At 39.8% G+C, this 16,720-nt stretch overlaps 1 protein-coding gene across 2 annotated transcripts; it reads left to right on the forward strand.

The window, feature by feature from the left end:
- Positions 1-2,784: 2,784 nt before the first annotated feature.
- On the forward strand, positions 2,785-15,403 carry LOC134741285 (protein sprouty). Of its 2 annotated transcripts, none has more exons than XM_063673999.1 (2): positions 2,785-2,989; positions 14,320-15,403. In XM_063673999.1, exon 2 carries the CDS (start codon positions 14,377-14,379, stop codon positions 15,010-15,012), a length of 636 nt encoding a protein of 211 aa, XP_063530069.1. In that variant the 5' UTR covers positions 2,785-2,989; positions 14,320-14,376; the 3' UTR covers positions 15,013-15,403. The 2 variants fall into 2 exon arrangements, with proteins under 2 accessions (XP_063530069.1, XP_063530070.1); XM_063674000.1 differs by lacking the exon at positions 2,785-2,989 and adding an exon at positions 2,996-3,296.
- Positions 15,404-16,720: the final 1,317 nt, after the last annotated feature.

The raw sequence follows: 16,720 nt of genomic DNA on the forward strand, positions 1-16,720 counted from the left end.
GCCTAGTTTCCCATCTGGGTTGGAAGGCCAGATGGCAGTCGCTTTCGTAAAAACTAGTGCCTACGCCAATTCTTGGGATTAGTTGCCAAGCGGACCTCAGGCTCCCATGAGCCGTGGCAGAATGCCGGGCCAACGCGAGGAAGATGATGCTCAATTGCTCATTAATGTTGTTAAAACTGAAATATTGATAGCTTGTTATGCAGTAAATTAACGTGGAAGTGTACAGCAGAGTACAGCAAATGAATAGTCTTGAAACGCGTTTAAAACCATGCTTTAGTCACTTGACAATCCATCGTGGCTATTTGTAAAGTCAAGATATATCATTACCAAAAGCAACTACCAAATAACGTCATGACATGACGTTATCAGAGCATACTCCACAAGCACACTTTTGTCATTGGCGACATCATAATAAATACGATTGAAGCCATTTTGTTAAAGAAAAAGAAGAAAAACAAAGCTTATCGGTGCAGTAAAGACTGCAAAGCCATGAAAATAAATGCATCTAGGTGTCATAAACGTGACTGGAGTTCATCATGCTATTAATTTTGTAATGTTAGTATTGCTAGCTTAATTTAACAGTAGTAATAAGCATTGCGACTGTGTTTACTTCAAGCTCTGATAAACTATGACCTAATAACAAAGTAAAACTCTTGAATGAAACCGTTGACTACATAGAATTACAACTGTATATTTATAATCGTGAAGTCAATAAAATTAAAATGTTCCTTAATAAGTTTGCCATATTTCGGCACTCCGGCATCGCTTCATGGTAGGAATTCCAAAAATACGCACGAAGCGTTTTGCTTCTACATTTCTTATGCGAACTGCCAAGGAGTGGAACGCCCTGCCCGAGTCTGTGTTTCCGCATGAGTACAATTTGGAGCTCTTCAAGGCAAGAGTTAATAGGTATCTCATAGGTAAGCGTGCTCCACCGTAGACCACATCATCACTTACCATCAGGTGGGATCGTGGTCAAACGCCTGCCTATTCATCATAAAAAAAAATATATATATATATATATCGTAACCTCAAAGTAACCTCTAAAATTCACATATTAAGTGCATACGCACATACTGTTAGATATTTCCTAAGACTGTTCCTATTAGTAATATAGACTGGTTTAGTTGTAGGCTTGACAGCCTACACCGAGCCTAAAGTAGTAAAGTGAGATAGATATATATAGCTCTCTGATGTTGAGTACCTAAAGAGTTTATTTGAGTTAATGGTATTATTGTAATTTAATGTTTTATAAAACATTATCAACATTGTTATAAGTATTGTTAATATTTAATTGTTGATTAATACCAGTTAATGTCTGTAGTGTTATAGCTTAGCATACCTAAAACTGTTGATTGAACAAAACGCCACTGATATGAGAAATAACAAAACGCTCATACAGCAGATAGAGAAAATAGTAAAAAACTGTAACGACGCTATTGTAAGAAACGATATTAAAACCCACTTATTTCAGCAGATAAATAGTTTTTATTATTGATTCCACTAGTAGTTGTAAATATATACACGAAAATGGATACTAAAAGGTAATTTTATCTTAAACGAATGATAAAGTAACTATCGAGTGTTTTGAAACTAATATGATGTAGGTAATAGTAGTCGGAGGTCATTTTAAATGCATGATTTTTTCGTTTTGGCCAAAATTCATATATGTACATGTGTTACGTAATTGTTTGCTGATTATGGAAAAAATTGTAAAAAAATAAATATATCATTTTCAGTAAGAGATATATGAAAAATTTTACTATCATCAGAAAGGTACACTATTTATGGTATACCTATGATAAAGTTTTTAAATATAAAATAAATACAAACCCCGAAAAAAAACGTACAAAATCACATACTAAAAATTCTGGAATTTTCCAAGTTTTCCGACATTTCGTTTTTAAAATTAGACGTTTTTGTTGTGTAGGCTGCATCCTACTATTATTAAGTCACGTTTTCGTAAGTAATAATGTGTCAAAAATCAAAATCGTGAAAGTTTAAATCAGTGTACTATAATCAAAATCTTCACAAGATGATTAAGGATATGGTGGTTATGAAGAAATAACAATATTGGCATCTTTAGCAATGTGTGTATATTTCCATCCAATTGACGTTATGCCCCTTAAGCGTCACGTTCACAAGAATTTGGGTGTGTAGTGCTAATGGGTCGGTTGACAGACGTGGCGTTTATCGCCGTCCTTGACACAGAGACGTGTACAACACCTCATTGTCGCTGCAACCTTGCAAAAACGCGCGATAACCGCCGTCGTAGACGCCCCACGCCAAACACAAGTGAATGGAGATAAAAATACGCGATTTGTGCCAACGCGTTTATTAAAGGTTAGAAACTTTAATACGCTTTGGTCGCCTGTATTCGGCCGTCTCTAATAGAAAGCGGGCGCTCGAAAAGTAGCATGAAAAATATCTAGATTCTCCAACGTCTGCACGGCCGATGCAGGACGAAAGTGGGCGGTATCTCGGTGGCGCGACTCTCGCCGACCGGAAACCCAATTCCCGGATGCGGCTGCGCGGGGGGATCTCGCCGGAAGCTCGGTAAACGAGCACATCCGCTGCCGCCGCCCGCGCCGCAAAATTTGGCACCGCGAGCGCTCGCAGCCCGCTTCCGGCCTCCCCCCTCGCACCCCGACGCCGCTCGCCCGCGAAAATAGCGGCCAACCGCTCCGTGTACGCGGTTCATTCAGTATGGCCGCCTTCCATTCATAAAAAGGCGCAGCGCGGGCGGCGGCGGCGGAGCGGCGGGGCGGCGCGGCCTCTCCCGCCGCGCCGCGCCCGCGCCCGACGCCAGTGCGGAATGTGCCAGCGAACGGAACGGTCGTTTCGTCGGAGCGTAGCGCTAGCGCTCCCGGTTTTCCATTAAAATGTGTATAAGAATAAGTGCAGTGAACCCGCACGAGTTCGGAACGGTAACAAAAAACGCCGTCATCGAGATCAGGAGTAGAAATCAACGAAGAACTTCACCGAGGAAGTGAGTAGCGGCCATATTGCAGTGATAACCGCGCGGCGGGCGGACGAGAATCGAGGCCGGTGCGTGGGCCGCCCCTCCCGCGCCAGGTGCCTGCCGCTCCGGGCCGCGCCGGTCTTACGAACCTTCCTGTGGATTTGCGCGACCGAAATTCGGTGGTTGAGCCGTATTTTAGTGTGTCAGTGGTTGTTACGGCGCGGCCCAGGCGTGGCAGGATCGTCCGACCGCCAAGTGTTGTGTGTGGGGCTGAAGGCCCGAGTGCCCTTGTGCGATGTGTGTAGGAGATGTGTGACCGTGGAACGTCCGTTTTGTAAGTACATAAGGCAATAATGACGTGGGATCGCCCACCGGTCACAGTCGCTACGAGGCGGTTGACGGCGACAGTTTTCGTCACGTAGCGCGTAGGAAGTAATTCCTCGGAATGCGATGGAATCAATGTGGCATGAATGACTAGTAGCGTCGCTAGGCCCGCTCGCTCGCCGTCCGGCCGCTACGCACGTGCGCCCGCTCGCTCCGAGAACCTTCTCTACTACTTCACGTACCATCATTACGGATATCAACTATCCGAGCCCTCAAAACGTACATACAGACGCCTCACGCCACGTTCGTTTCAATGATTTCTAGTAAGTTTATCGGAACACGTAGATATCACTAATTTCCTTGACACCAGACTCATTAATTACCGTGAGAATGTAAACAAACGTGCTGAGAGTTCATTTATGAATCAGCTGGTCTACATTTATTCCCAAATCCTCGACCAAATTTACGACAATTATTTTTAAGTGGTGGGCGAATTTCAACGATAACTTTATAACTGAACATTAAATTCAAAGTTACAGCGATAAAGAATAGTAAACAATGACGCCTGTTATTGCTATTATCTTTAACGAACTTACAGATAGTTTTAAATTTAGACAAAACCGTAGATATTCATTGAAGATTTGATTATACAACGACACTGGCAAATGATATGGCCTCTAAATTTCGTGTCAATAGAAAACAACAGAGCGACTTGATTTTTGGGCTACTGTATTGCCACATTGACAACTGATATGCAAGGTGTGAGGGATCACGTCATGCCACTGTGACTACAGATGAATAAATTGCGGAATGTGTCCAAAAACAGTTTTGAATGATTCAGGGTTAGTTTCACTAAACTTATATTGACCGGGATATGGACCGTGATTACCTTTTGTATTGTTTTCGAATTCCCAAAAAGCCCCAAAAAGTGCTGAGTGCCCAAAAAGTTGTCGTAAATTTCATACGAAATTAAGGAAACTTTCATTTTCATTAAAAAAAATGCCAAGATTTAAAGCCATCTTTGATATCGTTCTATTTCAACAGACTGGTTGCATCAATAAGATTACCGTAAAACCATCAACGATAGTCCAGTACAAGATAGTAGGTCAGTTCAATACGTAATTAAGTATAAACGTTTTGTTTGGGTTTTTTCTTCCACATCTAAAAATATTCGCCATAGGAATACGACATTCAAATAACAATGAAGCCTGAACGAAGATAGTTACTTTTGGACCACTTCAGTTGGGTGGTTTTACGGTACTTTGAATCATGTCAATGTTGGATAGGCTTAGTAGGTACATTACATGGCTTCGTGTAAAAGCTGAGCTATGTAATAGTTATTATTATAACTTATAATAATAAGCCCAAACCACAACAGCGACAGATAATATCAAAAACAGATGCCACTTGTCCTGTTACTTTAATGTAGTTGCTCATGTCTGTAAAGGGGCTTACTGATTACCAGTCCGCCGGACTATATCGGCCTATCAATTGTTCGGAACTGTCAAATTTTTGTTCTAATTGATAGGCTAATATCGTCCGGCGGACTGATAATCAGTGGGATGGAAATGTATAGATGGCACGACATCCCGCCGCCACACGTGACACAAATTACTACGCCAACTAAATTGACATTACGATAGACATAACGACTTCAGCTATTGGTCACAAAATGGTCAATAAACTCAAATTATCGCAGTAAAATGAATCATCATTCAGTGTCATTAATGTTTAAGATACAAGTTACAATTCCAAATACTAAACCGGCAACATAGATGCTGTTGACATGTGCTTACTTACTAATAACCGCTTCCTGTCTTGGCGGTACGCTATCGGTGCAGTAAAGTACGCTTGGTAATTTTTTACCGATTCGTTACCGAGCTCCTGTATTTGAATGCATGCTTCCTTGCTTTCTGGTTGGCGCGAACTGTACGCCATGCCGGGTAGTAAGTAAAATCCTGCATGCCGAGCGCTAACCGCTTGTGATTAGTGAACAAAATGGCACAATTACGCACAGAAGTTCACGAGTTTGTTTTCACATCTTGTACATTGCCTGAAATTTTGCATCATCTTGTGAAAGTTGTTGTGCCGCAATAAATATTTTTGGTAATGTAGGGAATGGATATACTTCTTTCTTTTTTTACGCAATCGCAAATGTAAAGTATCTTCATCTGACGACGACATAATCTCGCCACGGCATAAACGTTTCTGCCTTTTCACGAGTGAAGATTCTGCTGTTTTATACCGAAAGCATACTGACAGTATACTGCCTAGTGAAGAGATCTGATCGACGTTAGTAAGCTTGCGGTAAAGTATAAAATACCGCATACCGATACCGTACCGCCAAGTCAGGAAGCGGCCTTAAGGTCAGCATTTCCCCTGACATGTGACATTTTTGGATTTCGTCAGGATTGCGGAGGGAGTCGGGCGAGTGTCAGGGTTTCTTAGAAACCTCAACTTACCACTAGAAAATTTTAAACTAACACGTTACGTTACTTAGTTTTTACGCGATTAAGTCCCCTGTTAGTTTAAAATTATGAGTGAAAATCGTGTTAGTTTATATCAATATAACCACTAAAAGCAGAGGAAAGGGAAGTGCTATAGCTACAGCATATGGTGATGGCGATATTTTCTTGACAAAAACAAGTGCTTAATAAAGTTAAAAAGATTTCATAGGCAACCCTACTATGTGCTTGACCAATAACGAGATGCTTTAGTCAGTATTGCCGGTTCTCATATTACGTAGTCTTTTAAAATAATTATGGTTTGGATTAAATAACAACTTAATGCTGAACGTGTATGAAAAGATTGCTAAATAGGTTGTTAAAGGGTCTAATTTCAACACCTTTCGTTAGAAAGAGATTTCCGGTTGCACTACAGAATTTTATAGAACGATTTACAGCTCTGTACTTGACCTGATTTGAAGCAATAAGTGATACTAAATTGATGGATTTAGTACTTCATAAATAAATAATTAAAACAAATGGCGTCCCAACATGTCAAATTTTAACGTTTTCAAATATTTACAAATAGCAACGATTTTCAATGCGGTGGATAAAAAAGGTTGTTTTAGATTCTCTTGATTGTGGTCTTGATCTAGATATCCCATCCCAGCTTAGGTTTATTTTATACGAAGCCTGGAATCCATGTGGATATAGTTTTAATGAAGTGGAATTCATTTATGTATGATGGTCAGGGAAAGTCTTCGATTCTATATAAAATCACAGACATATGTATTTATTTATTTTAAACTTTATTTCACAATAAAAAACAAGTACAAATGGCGGACTTAATGCCTTAAGGCATTATCTACCAGTCAACCATAGGGCAAAACCGAAATGTAATGTAATGGCAAATTACATTTTTTTTAAATACCTTACCTAAATATATAAATAGTTACCTACTGCCTCATGACTTTTGCTTTCCCATGCCTTTACCCCTTACAGCATCGTCATATCATGTAGCTTTACTCTCATATGAATCAATCGCAAAGCTGATTACATGATACAAAACTACTGGACATTTAAAAGGACAACTAACACCCATATTGAATCTGAATTATTATAGAAAAGTCTTTTACTATCATTTGTGTCAGGCGTGTCATAATATCTTATTACAGTGTAGTATTCGCCTTAGTCCTATCAGTGGTAGATCAAATAACACAATGTCTATAGACATATATGGAAACATTGACTGATTCTTTTTCGCTATAAATATGACTAAAAGATTTAAAATATCGACCAAGTATGGAAAAACGCAGTAGCCCTACCATAATGTGAACTATCCCATAAAGGTTGCTGAAGTCTTGGATGGAAGCAACAAGGACCTGTTTTATGATTTAGGTCTTTATACATCAGACATTATAAATTGATATTATGACCACAGATATCGTATAAAAACGAAACATACCACAGATCGACTGATCACAAGATCACTGCTGTCCAAATCAGTTTGCTGGATTTCTTCCACACAGCATACGGAAAATAAAATCCGTTTTATAAGCTATTTCTAACTGGGGCACCGATAGTATTTATCCAGGAGTTAGTAATGCCTTTCATCTGAGGCGCCGATGAGAGGAGACGTACGGGAAACCAACAGCATTGTTTGCAATCCAGCCGAGCGGAGAAAATATGTGGATTACGACCAATACTATTTATTCCCGCACGTCTATCATCCTGCTCATCTCCAGGCAGCCTCAAAAGTACCTATAGATGGTGTCATTGAAAAAAATACGTTTTACTGTTAAAGAGTACCCCGCAGACGAATTTGCCCGCAGGCCCGCACTAACCTTATACAGACAACGTGGTTGAATTAAACGATAAATTAGTAGGAATTAACTGAGGCAGACACTTCGCTTGCATCGTATAGCGAAGCCACGCTCATTTGTTTAGTGTTTCCATTGCTAAGGCGAGCATAATGATGTAACGAGCAAATATCTTTAATTAAGAGTACTGATAGTCTCAACGACCTTGAAATAAATCGCAGTACCACTGCGCTCTGCAGTGGGTCATTCCTAAAAATCCTGACACTTGCCAAGTCCGGCCGCAATCCGGACAAAGGGTCAAAAATCCTGAGTTCCTGACATGTCCGGACAAATCCTGACGTATGGCAACCCTAACCGATGACCATGCAAATTTCCAAAACTGTTACCGGCTCCTTTGAGAGCCCGCGGCTTCCAAAAATGAAAATATCACAACACACTTCACGTCGAATGATGGTCCCTAATGACAGTTTATTTTTTTTATATGGAGTAGGTAGCTGGGCATTTTCACTGTGTACAATTTACTTTTTTTCATAAATTCATCAACTTTTGGGTTATTTCTACTCAGAATCACGAGGACTGTCGATTTAACAACAAAAAAAAGTGTGTCCCAATAAAATTACAGTTTTAACGCATTTTCAAATACTTACATTCTGTATGGACTGTTACAAAACTGTCACCCCGTTTGTATAAAAAACTGGGGACACTTTTTTTCCTTGTCTGTGTACCATTTTTTTCTGAAAACCCCCAACTGTCACATGTAATGTTTGTAGACATTTATTGGAAGTTTATCACAATAATTTATTTAAAAATGTTACATTTAATTAATTAAAATATGGTAAAACATGGGGATCATCATTCGAGGCGAGATGCGAGAGGTATAGTCGCCTTAAAACTTATTTGTCAATACCAACGTCACACATATAGGACAGTTTAGGACACTACCACGAACATCGTGATTGAAGATGTATCTCCATCCTTATCGCTCTCGCTAAATTAGACAGACGAAAATGGAGACACCACTACCCAAAGTTCAAGCAGTTTCATCGCCTACACGGTTGACTGTTCTTAAACCTTATTGTTAAGAAAATAAGGTCCATCCATGGTTAGTGTTGCTGTTACACGGCCAGGGCCATACCCTACAACGTAAATACAATACGTTTAATTGTCATTCAGCACGTGTTTTTCATGGTCATTCTCTGTTTTTATATCGTTTTTATTTGCAGATAACATTTATTATGTTTAACATTGAATGGAGCGAGAATGGTCGAATATTAAACTTTAAAATACCTACTATTATAGAGATTCAATTTAATATGAGAAAAGAGTATTACAGTTCTGTATTTAGGCGTTTAAAAGGATTATAAATATCTTGTAATCTTTACAGTAAAAAGCAATCCTGGATTATTTTTCTCTGCTTTATGGATCTTAAATGATATAATGTTAGAAGGGATAAAAAAAACCTAAGGATTTTCTCATATTTTTCCGAACAAAATATGTTCCTCTTATACGAAATGCACTTATTTAAGTAATTGAATACTTATTTGGTCGTGGTTTAACTACCTTGTTTTGTCCTCCTAACAGTCCTAACGCCCACCATACAAAAAATGCCGGTTAAATTTGAAATCAATAATGAAGGAAATATTGTAGAATTTCATTTGTTTTGAAAACCAACGCAACAAAAGAAATGTAACTGTTCCAATTGAAAATGGTTTAAATTCCATTGAAGTCATTGATACTATGTAGGACCGTGGGCTTTACGAGGTTATATATATTTAATGATAAATTTAATGGTATCAAGAGCAATATTACAGGAAAATATTTCGACAGACGAGTATCAGTATAACATATTAGCCTAATGAATGTAATTATATATCTAATATACAAAGTAATTGACCCTAATGATGCAATGTAATTTAAGGTTGAGGCAGAGCACCTTTGGTAGTTAATTGTATAATAATAAATAACCGCTTAAGCTAAATTAAATTCTGTACACGGACAGTTCTTATCTCTATTTCTAATTTTATTCCTAAACGCTAAATTTATACAAGATAAATGTCAAATATTGTATTTATATTTATATATCTGCCTCACGTATTATGACTGTCGTATAAGAAAATTGAATATCCTGACAAAAGTCCGGACATCACCCTAAAAATCCTGACATTCCTGGGCCCCTTAACTCGCCACCATATGCTGTAGCTACTGCATAACCTTTTCTCTGCGCAACTCCAAACTTTTATCTAGCTAGTCCCCCCGCAATCCTGACAAAGGACCAAAAATCCTGACACCTCAGAGGAAACCCTGATGGTTGGGGAGCCCATGAGGGGATTTTTGGAGTTACTCGAGCGCGTCAGATTAAGATAGGGGGTATCCTGTTGAGTACCTCAACCAACTATGCGTCCTTGAAACCTAGCCGGGAGTCCAGGAAAGCCCGTCAGAAAAGTAAAAAAAAAATCGCAACCCAGAAATACTCGAGCGCGTCAGATTAAGGTATGGTGGATTAATTACTTGTTTTATAGTGCTTATTTCAATAATCTGACGATTTTAGCGATCCGCAAGCGAGTGGCAGGTCATAAAGTTGCAAAAAAAAATCACGACCTTGACTTACTCGATCGCGTTCGATTTTTATTTTATTTTGAAGAGAAATATTCGCGGTAGGCCCTCTTGTTCGATGCCAATCTCAAGCAAAGTAGGTCATGGTCACTTTCAACTTTCGTTATTTTATGACTTCTATGTATTACAATTTAGTATTTAGTTGTGATTATAACGATTTGCCTAAAATAAAACCGACCACACACGTATGGTTCCGTACCATTACGCAAAAAGCGGCAAAAAAAATCACGTTTACTGTATAGCCCCACTAAAATATTTATTTTATTCTGTTTTTAGTATTTGTTGTTACAGCGGCAACAAAAATACATCATCTGTGAAAATTTCAACTGTCTAGCTATCACGGTTCATACAGCCTAGTGACAGACGGACAGCGGAGTCTTAGTAATAGGGTCCCGTTTTTACCCTTCGGGTACGGAACCCTTAAAATAAGCTCTATCGCAGTCGCCCTAACAAGCCTAAAACCATGATGTCGTAAGAAACAATTACTTATACTGAATACTTACACAGGTTTAAGAGTCTACTACTGTGTGGAGTTTAGTTCAATTCATACATAATATGACATAGACCTAGTATTTACTATATATTGGGAGTTTTACCTAGTAAGCTTCAAGTGATTTAGTAAACTCTTTTGCGCTACGTGAATACGAAATAAGTGTTACATTTATGAATTAGATATAGGCAGTTATTTGATAGAGAATCACTGTTTCCTTAAGTCAGGCATTGGCGTGGTAAGAAAGTTTACGGTAATAACTTTTTTTTTAATTAATCAACTTACATTGACAGTAAGACCAAACATGTGAGATACTTTGATGCGTCTCTGTGGCGTTTTCAAACAAAAGGTAACTTTCTATCGGTTTAAAACTTGTCATACAATAAATAAAGCCCCCTCCGGTCCCCCACAAAAAATTACAAAACTAATCCGTAATACAATAAATGTGACAAGTTTATTTGGTTCTAGTTAAAATACTTCGGTTCTAGTAAGAAATGTGTATATACGAGTATGTGTAAATATGCGGAAATAACAATACGTTTTGTACAAAAACTACTTGAATCCTTGTGTGGTGTCGTTATTGTGACGACCGGTCTGGCCTAGTGGGTAGTTACCCTGCCTGTGAAGCCGATGGTCCTGGGTTCGAATCCCGGTAAGGGCATTTATTTGTGTGATGAGCACAGATATTTGATCCCGAGTCATGGGTGTCTTCTATGTATTTAAGTATTTATATATTATATATATCGTTGTCTGAGTACCCATAACACAAGCCTCCTTGGGCTTACCGTGGGACTTGGTCAATCTGTGTAAGAATGTCCTATAATATTTATTTATTTATTTATTGTCCACATATATACTAAGATTAACCTGAGGCCCTAAGGTGAGAACGAAAATCGATATTTCTTTATATGCCTCTATTGCTCGAATATGCTCGATACCTCGCCTCTGAGAATTGACTGGTTTACCTTTAGCTGTTAGAAATTGATTTTGGTTTGTAAATACATAATTTGCCTTTTACGTTTAGGGCACTTTTTTTACGTCTATCGAAATGCCTAATTAGTTTAAGCAAAGTTATGGAAATAAGGAGTTACTGGTACCATTTTTTCTGAAAACCCCCTAAGGTTTTCAGAAAAAATGGTTGCATTTACTTTTCTTCGAAAACCATCAACTCTTGGGTTTTTTAGACTCAGACTCACGAGTACTATTGGATGAGACAAAGAAAAAAAGCGTCTACAGTTTTTCATACAAATTTTGGGTGTCAGTTTTGTAACGGTCCATACAAAATATGTGAAAATGCGTTACAAAACTGTAACTTTTTCGGGGACATATTTTTTTTGAAGTAAAACTTCTTTAGGCGCGACTAGAGGGTAACTCAGATTTTTTTTCTGACGGAAGTAACGCTCAGTAGTGACACACGCACAATAGGACACACGTCAAAGTGACAACATAGCAATAAACGTCATCGTCAAAGAAGTTTTACTTAAACGCGCGTAAATATTAAGGCGGGATTCCACCAGTTGTGTGGCACTGTGCGGCACAAGCATTTTTGTACTGAATTTGATTGACACGCACTTTTTTTCTTTAAATTGATTGTCCTCGTGATTCTGAGTAGAAATAACCCAAAAAATGATGGATTAAATAAAAAAAGTAAATGGTACACTTAAGTGAGTGACCATTAATATATATTATTTTGTATTAATTATCATGCCCTACTAATTACACAACGAGCAAATATAAGAGGCCCATTTTTTGAGCGGTACACATATTAATAGTTCATGAATCATGAACCATCATCTTAACAATAATACAATCAAAGATATATGTAACTCCGTATAAGATACCTAAGTAAAGTCTAAGGAAAAAACGTGCCTCGGAAATCAAGAAAAAGTTATACTCGAAAAGATGGCACCACACCTTTGGCGAAATCTCGGGTAGATGGCGTTGGCTATTTAACAATTTTAACACATCAGTAAAGGAATATGGGTCAAAGTCATATGGCGTTCTAAAAAAATAAAAATAAAAAATTTATCTATCCCATAATATATAGATAAATATTTATATACATTTTCATTTTTAGTTTTAATCGTGTGTCGATAGATGGCAGTAAATTTACTGTGACTACAAAATTTACTATGACAGTAACTCTCTATTCTCTTTGATACAATTAAATACCTCCTGATAAGTCCCAGAGTAATTTCTGCAGTTTTAAATTAGGACCCTTCTTTTATTTCATTATAATTCGAAATTCGATTTTATTTTCTGTCCTTTTAAAAGGACTATATGGTCAGATTGGTCAGTAAAGTGAGTCTTTAAGTGATGCTGTTTTTAAGTCTAATCAGTCTAATAAGATTCGTGAAATGGGCCCCAAGAATCCAGATATCTTAGACCCAATCCCCATGCCAGGGCTCCTTATTTTTTTGCTCTAATATTTACTACTATATTAACTTTATCTGATCTCTATTATATACTATAAACACTCATAATGTCAAATATAAGCATCACTGAACGGCACCGATCTGTCACCGTTAAAAGTTCGCATTTTATCGTATGGGAGTCCCGATGTCCTTTTAAAAGGACACATTAATATCGAATTTTAAACTATAATGGAATATAAGAAGGTTTCAAATTCTAAACTGCAAAAACGACTCTGGGACTTAGGAGGAAAACTCTACCAATTAAAACTTACATGGGGTTATGTTGTGGCGAGTTCTCCGTAAGCCCGCGGGTGCACTGTTGCATAAATGATCCCAATAGCTCAAAATAGTTTCCGAGCGAAACCGGACTTTTTGACGCAACCTAAACCGCTCTTCGGCTTTGCTGTAGTTTCGGCCGAAACATGATGATTATCTATCCTAATACATACTTGCCAAAACCGAAACTTCGGTCGGTCACTAGCTCAAAGTGTAGGCACTCGTGCTTGCCAAACACCACTTCCTTCGTGTAAAGTAGTTAAAAACTGCAAAACCCCATTTTAACAGTTATTCAAAAAATGCTAATCAATATAGTTTAAATTGTGTTTCCTAAACCTAAACCTATGTTAAAATCATTTAGGCCTCGCACTGTTCACGGGTCTCTTTTTGGTCTCATGGTTGACTGATAGAGAATATTTGGCCTCAATTAAGTTCAGCATTAGTATTTGTTGTTTAATAGTATGCATTAGCGAAGTAGCAGTAAAATACAATTTAATAACGTTTATTTGACTACTTATTTATTCCAATGAGATCTTGTTACACTAATCGTTTCAAAGTACGGAATCGTTTGTAATTGCAAAGCTAATAGTAGTGCATTTAATTTGTCGTTTAAAAGGTCATATCTATCATTAGATCAACTATTTTTCTCAGAATAGTTTTAGTAATATCAGGAGTACGTGTCACGCCCACGCAGTTTATTCATTAAGAACCACGTCATTAGGAGATTGATCGCGTGCTATATGCCTTCAATTGATTAAATGAAAGGGAATGTATGAGTATGAGCGATGATCTAGTTGATAAGTGATGTCAGTATCAGATCCAACCAGAACATTAGTTCGCTCTGAAATCAGGCACGAGTCGCCGTGATGTAGTAAAATACTCTCGCGTGCTTACTTATTCTACAGAGCGAGCTAGACGGGAACGATCTGTATTTCATAGTATATGTAGCTAACGGTATTGTTGTTTTGTCCCTTAGGTGGGGACGATGAGGGAACAGGAAGGCGACGGCCCGGAGAGCCGTTAGCCGGACTCGATGGACGAGTATGGCGGGCCGGCGGCGCCGCCCCGGCCGCCCAAGCCGGCGGCGCGCGTGCACCGGCCGCCGCCGCCGGGCGCGCGCCCCGCCGTGTCCCTGCTGCGCCCGCGGCCCGAGACCGAGCGCGAGCGCAACGCCTACGTGGAGGCGCCGTGCCGACCGCACGCCCACCACGCCCACCCGCACCACGCCGCGCAGCCGCTCAAGCCGGTGACGGCGCAGCCCGCCGCCGTCGACAAGCGGCGCGCGCTCGCGCCCGACTCCATCGTGTGCGAGCGCTGCGGTCGCTGCCGCTGCGAGCAGTGCGCGCGGCCGCGACCGCTGCCCTCGCGCTGGCTGTGCGGCAGCTGCCTGTGCAGCGCCGAGGCGTGCGTGGACTACGCGTCGTGCATGTGCTGCGTGAAGGCGCTGTTCTACCACTGCGGGAGCGGGGAGGACGAGGCGGGCTCGCCGTGCGCGTGCGGGCCGCGGCTGGCGTGCGTGGGGCTGCTGTCGCTGCCGCTGCCGTGCCTGTGGCTGTACTGGCCGCTGCGGGGACTGGCGGCGGTGGGTGCGGCGGGGTACGCGCGCTGCCGCAGAGCGGGCTGCCGCTGCCCGGAGCCGCCGGTCCGGCCGCCCTCCAGTATTATCTAGTCCGCGCGCCGCCCGGCCGGCCGTGTACAAATATTTATGACGCGCGGCCGGGGAGGACTCTAGTGCCTGTGTGAGTGCGCGGGGCGCGCCGGACGAGCGCCCCGCGGAGTGTCTACGAGTACCTTGTAAATATAGTCGTATAGTGTGAATGTACGTGAACGTGTCGCCCGAACGCCGAAAGTCTCAAATTTTCTTGAGACCGTGACGTGTCATAAGAAAACGTTAACGTTTAGTATTTTGGATTCGAGATGAATTCAGAGAAGATTAAGAAATGAGATATAAAACATACTTATTAAGATGTAGATAATTTACCATTTATTTATTAACTGAATTTGTATTTATTTGTAAATAAAACGACAACATTATATTATAAATACGAATGTTTACTACATTATGTTTGTTTTTCTGTTCCTTTCGCCTGATTGATAGTGAAAACTTTCTGTCTAAGAGGCACTGGCCAAACGCCACATACTTTTGCCTGGAAACAAGCCAAAAAACTAACAGTACCTATATAACTTATAGGATCTAATAAATGTCCATAGAGCAAAGCTTTGATCAAATAGCTATGCTACATTAGCATGCAAAATGTTTACAAATTATGCATGAAGTGATCAAACAATGAAACAATAGACCCGCACCGATGCAAGCAGATGCCACATGTAGCCATAGTGTACAATCATACCAATAAACCTGGCCAATACTAACTACATTTAATGCAATAACAATATGGGCATGTTAGAGCCATTGCTAGAATACTAATGAGAAAAAAAACATTCAATTAAAAGTACACACAATATATGACCCTCGGTCCTGCCCAATGTGATTTTTAAAGGACATATTCAGTTTTTAACCTTTTAGACGCCAATGACCGATATATACGCACCGTAGGTTCAACGCCAAAGACGGATTAATCGGTCATAGAGCAATATAGACCTACATGCATATGCATGAAGTTCAATTTCAGTTTTGACACTTCGGTGCCGTGGCGTCTGGATGACAGCTTTTGTGTTTGACACGGCGTCGCAAAGTTATGAATAAAAAGCCTGGATAGGTTGAGGTAAGCTCCACAAAAGTGCCTCCTAAGGGTCGGTCGCACCAAACTGTTTGTCATTGTTAAAAAGATTGCTAATTTTTATTGTATGGAAAGTTTTATGGTAAACCGCCGCGGCGCGCTGGGTGACGTTGATCTGTCTGTCAAGTGCGGATGGTGCAACTGGCACTAAGTGGGAATTTATTTCTAACTATAATAGCAATTATGCTAATTATTCTAAGATTTTGGTTTGCATGCCTTCATATTGTGATACCAAACCCAGAATATGCTGTAAAGATTTGCTGATATGCTTAGAAATCTATCAACTATTGTGATCGTTCCATGCCTGCAATACGGACACTTTGACACCAACATTGTTAAAGGAAACTTAACTTTATTGTTTTTAAATAAGACTGAATCTCCAATAATCATAAATTTGAGATATGGCTGTTTGCAGGCATGGAGTTCTGTTGATATTTTAGACGGTTCACAAATATCATTACGCCACTTGCACCATCCCACTAACCCGGGGTTAACCCGTTAACTCAGTTTCAAATTGTACTGGTAACCATGGAAACTCCAGATTTAACCGGTTAACCCCGAGTTAGTGGGATGGTGTAAGTGGCGCTAAACAACTGACAATAATATAGTTGTGAAATTATATTGGAACAAATGCTA

This window comes from Cydia strobilella, chromosome 5 (assembly GCF_947568885.1).
Source record: "Cydia strobilella chromosome 5, ilCydStro3.1, whole genome shotgun sequence".
In the NCBI taxonomy this organism is placed as follows: Eukaryota; Metazoa; Arthropoda; class Insecta; order Lepidoptera; family Tortricidae; genus Cydia; species Cydia strobilella.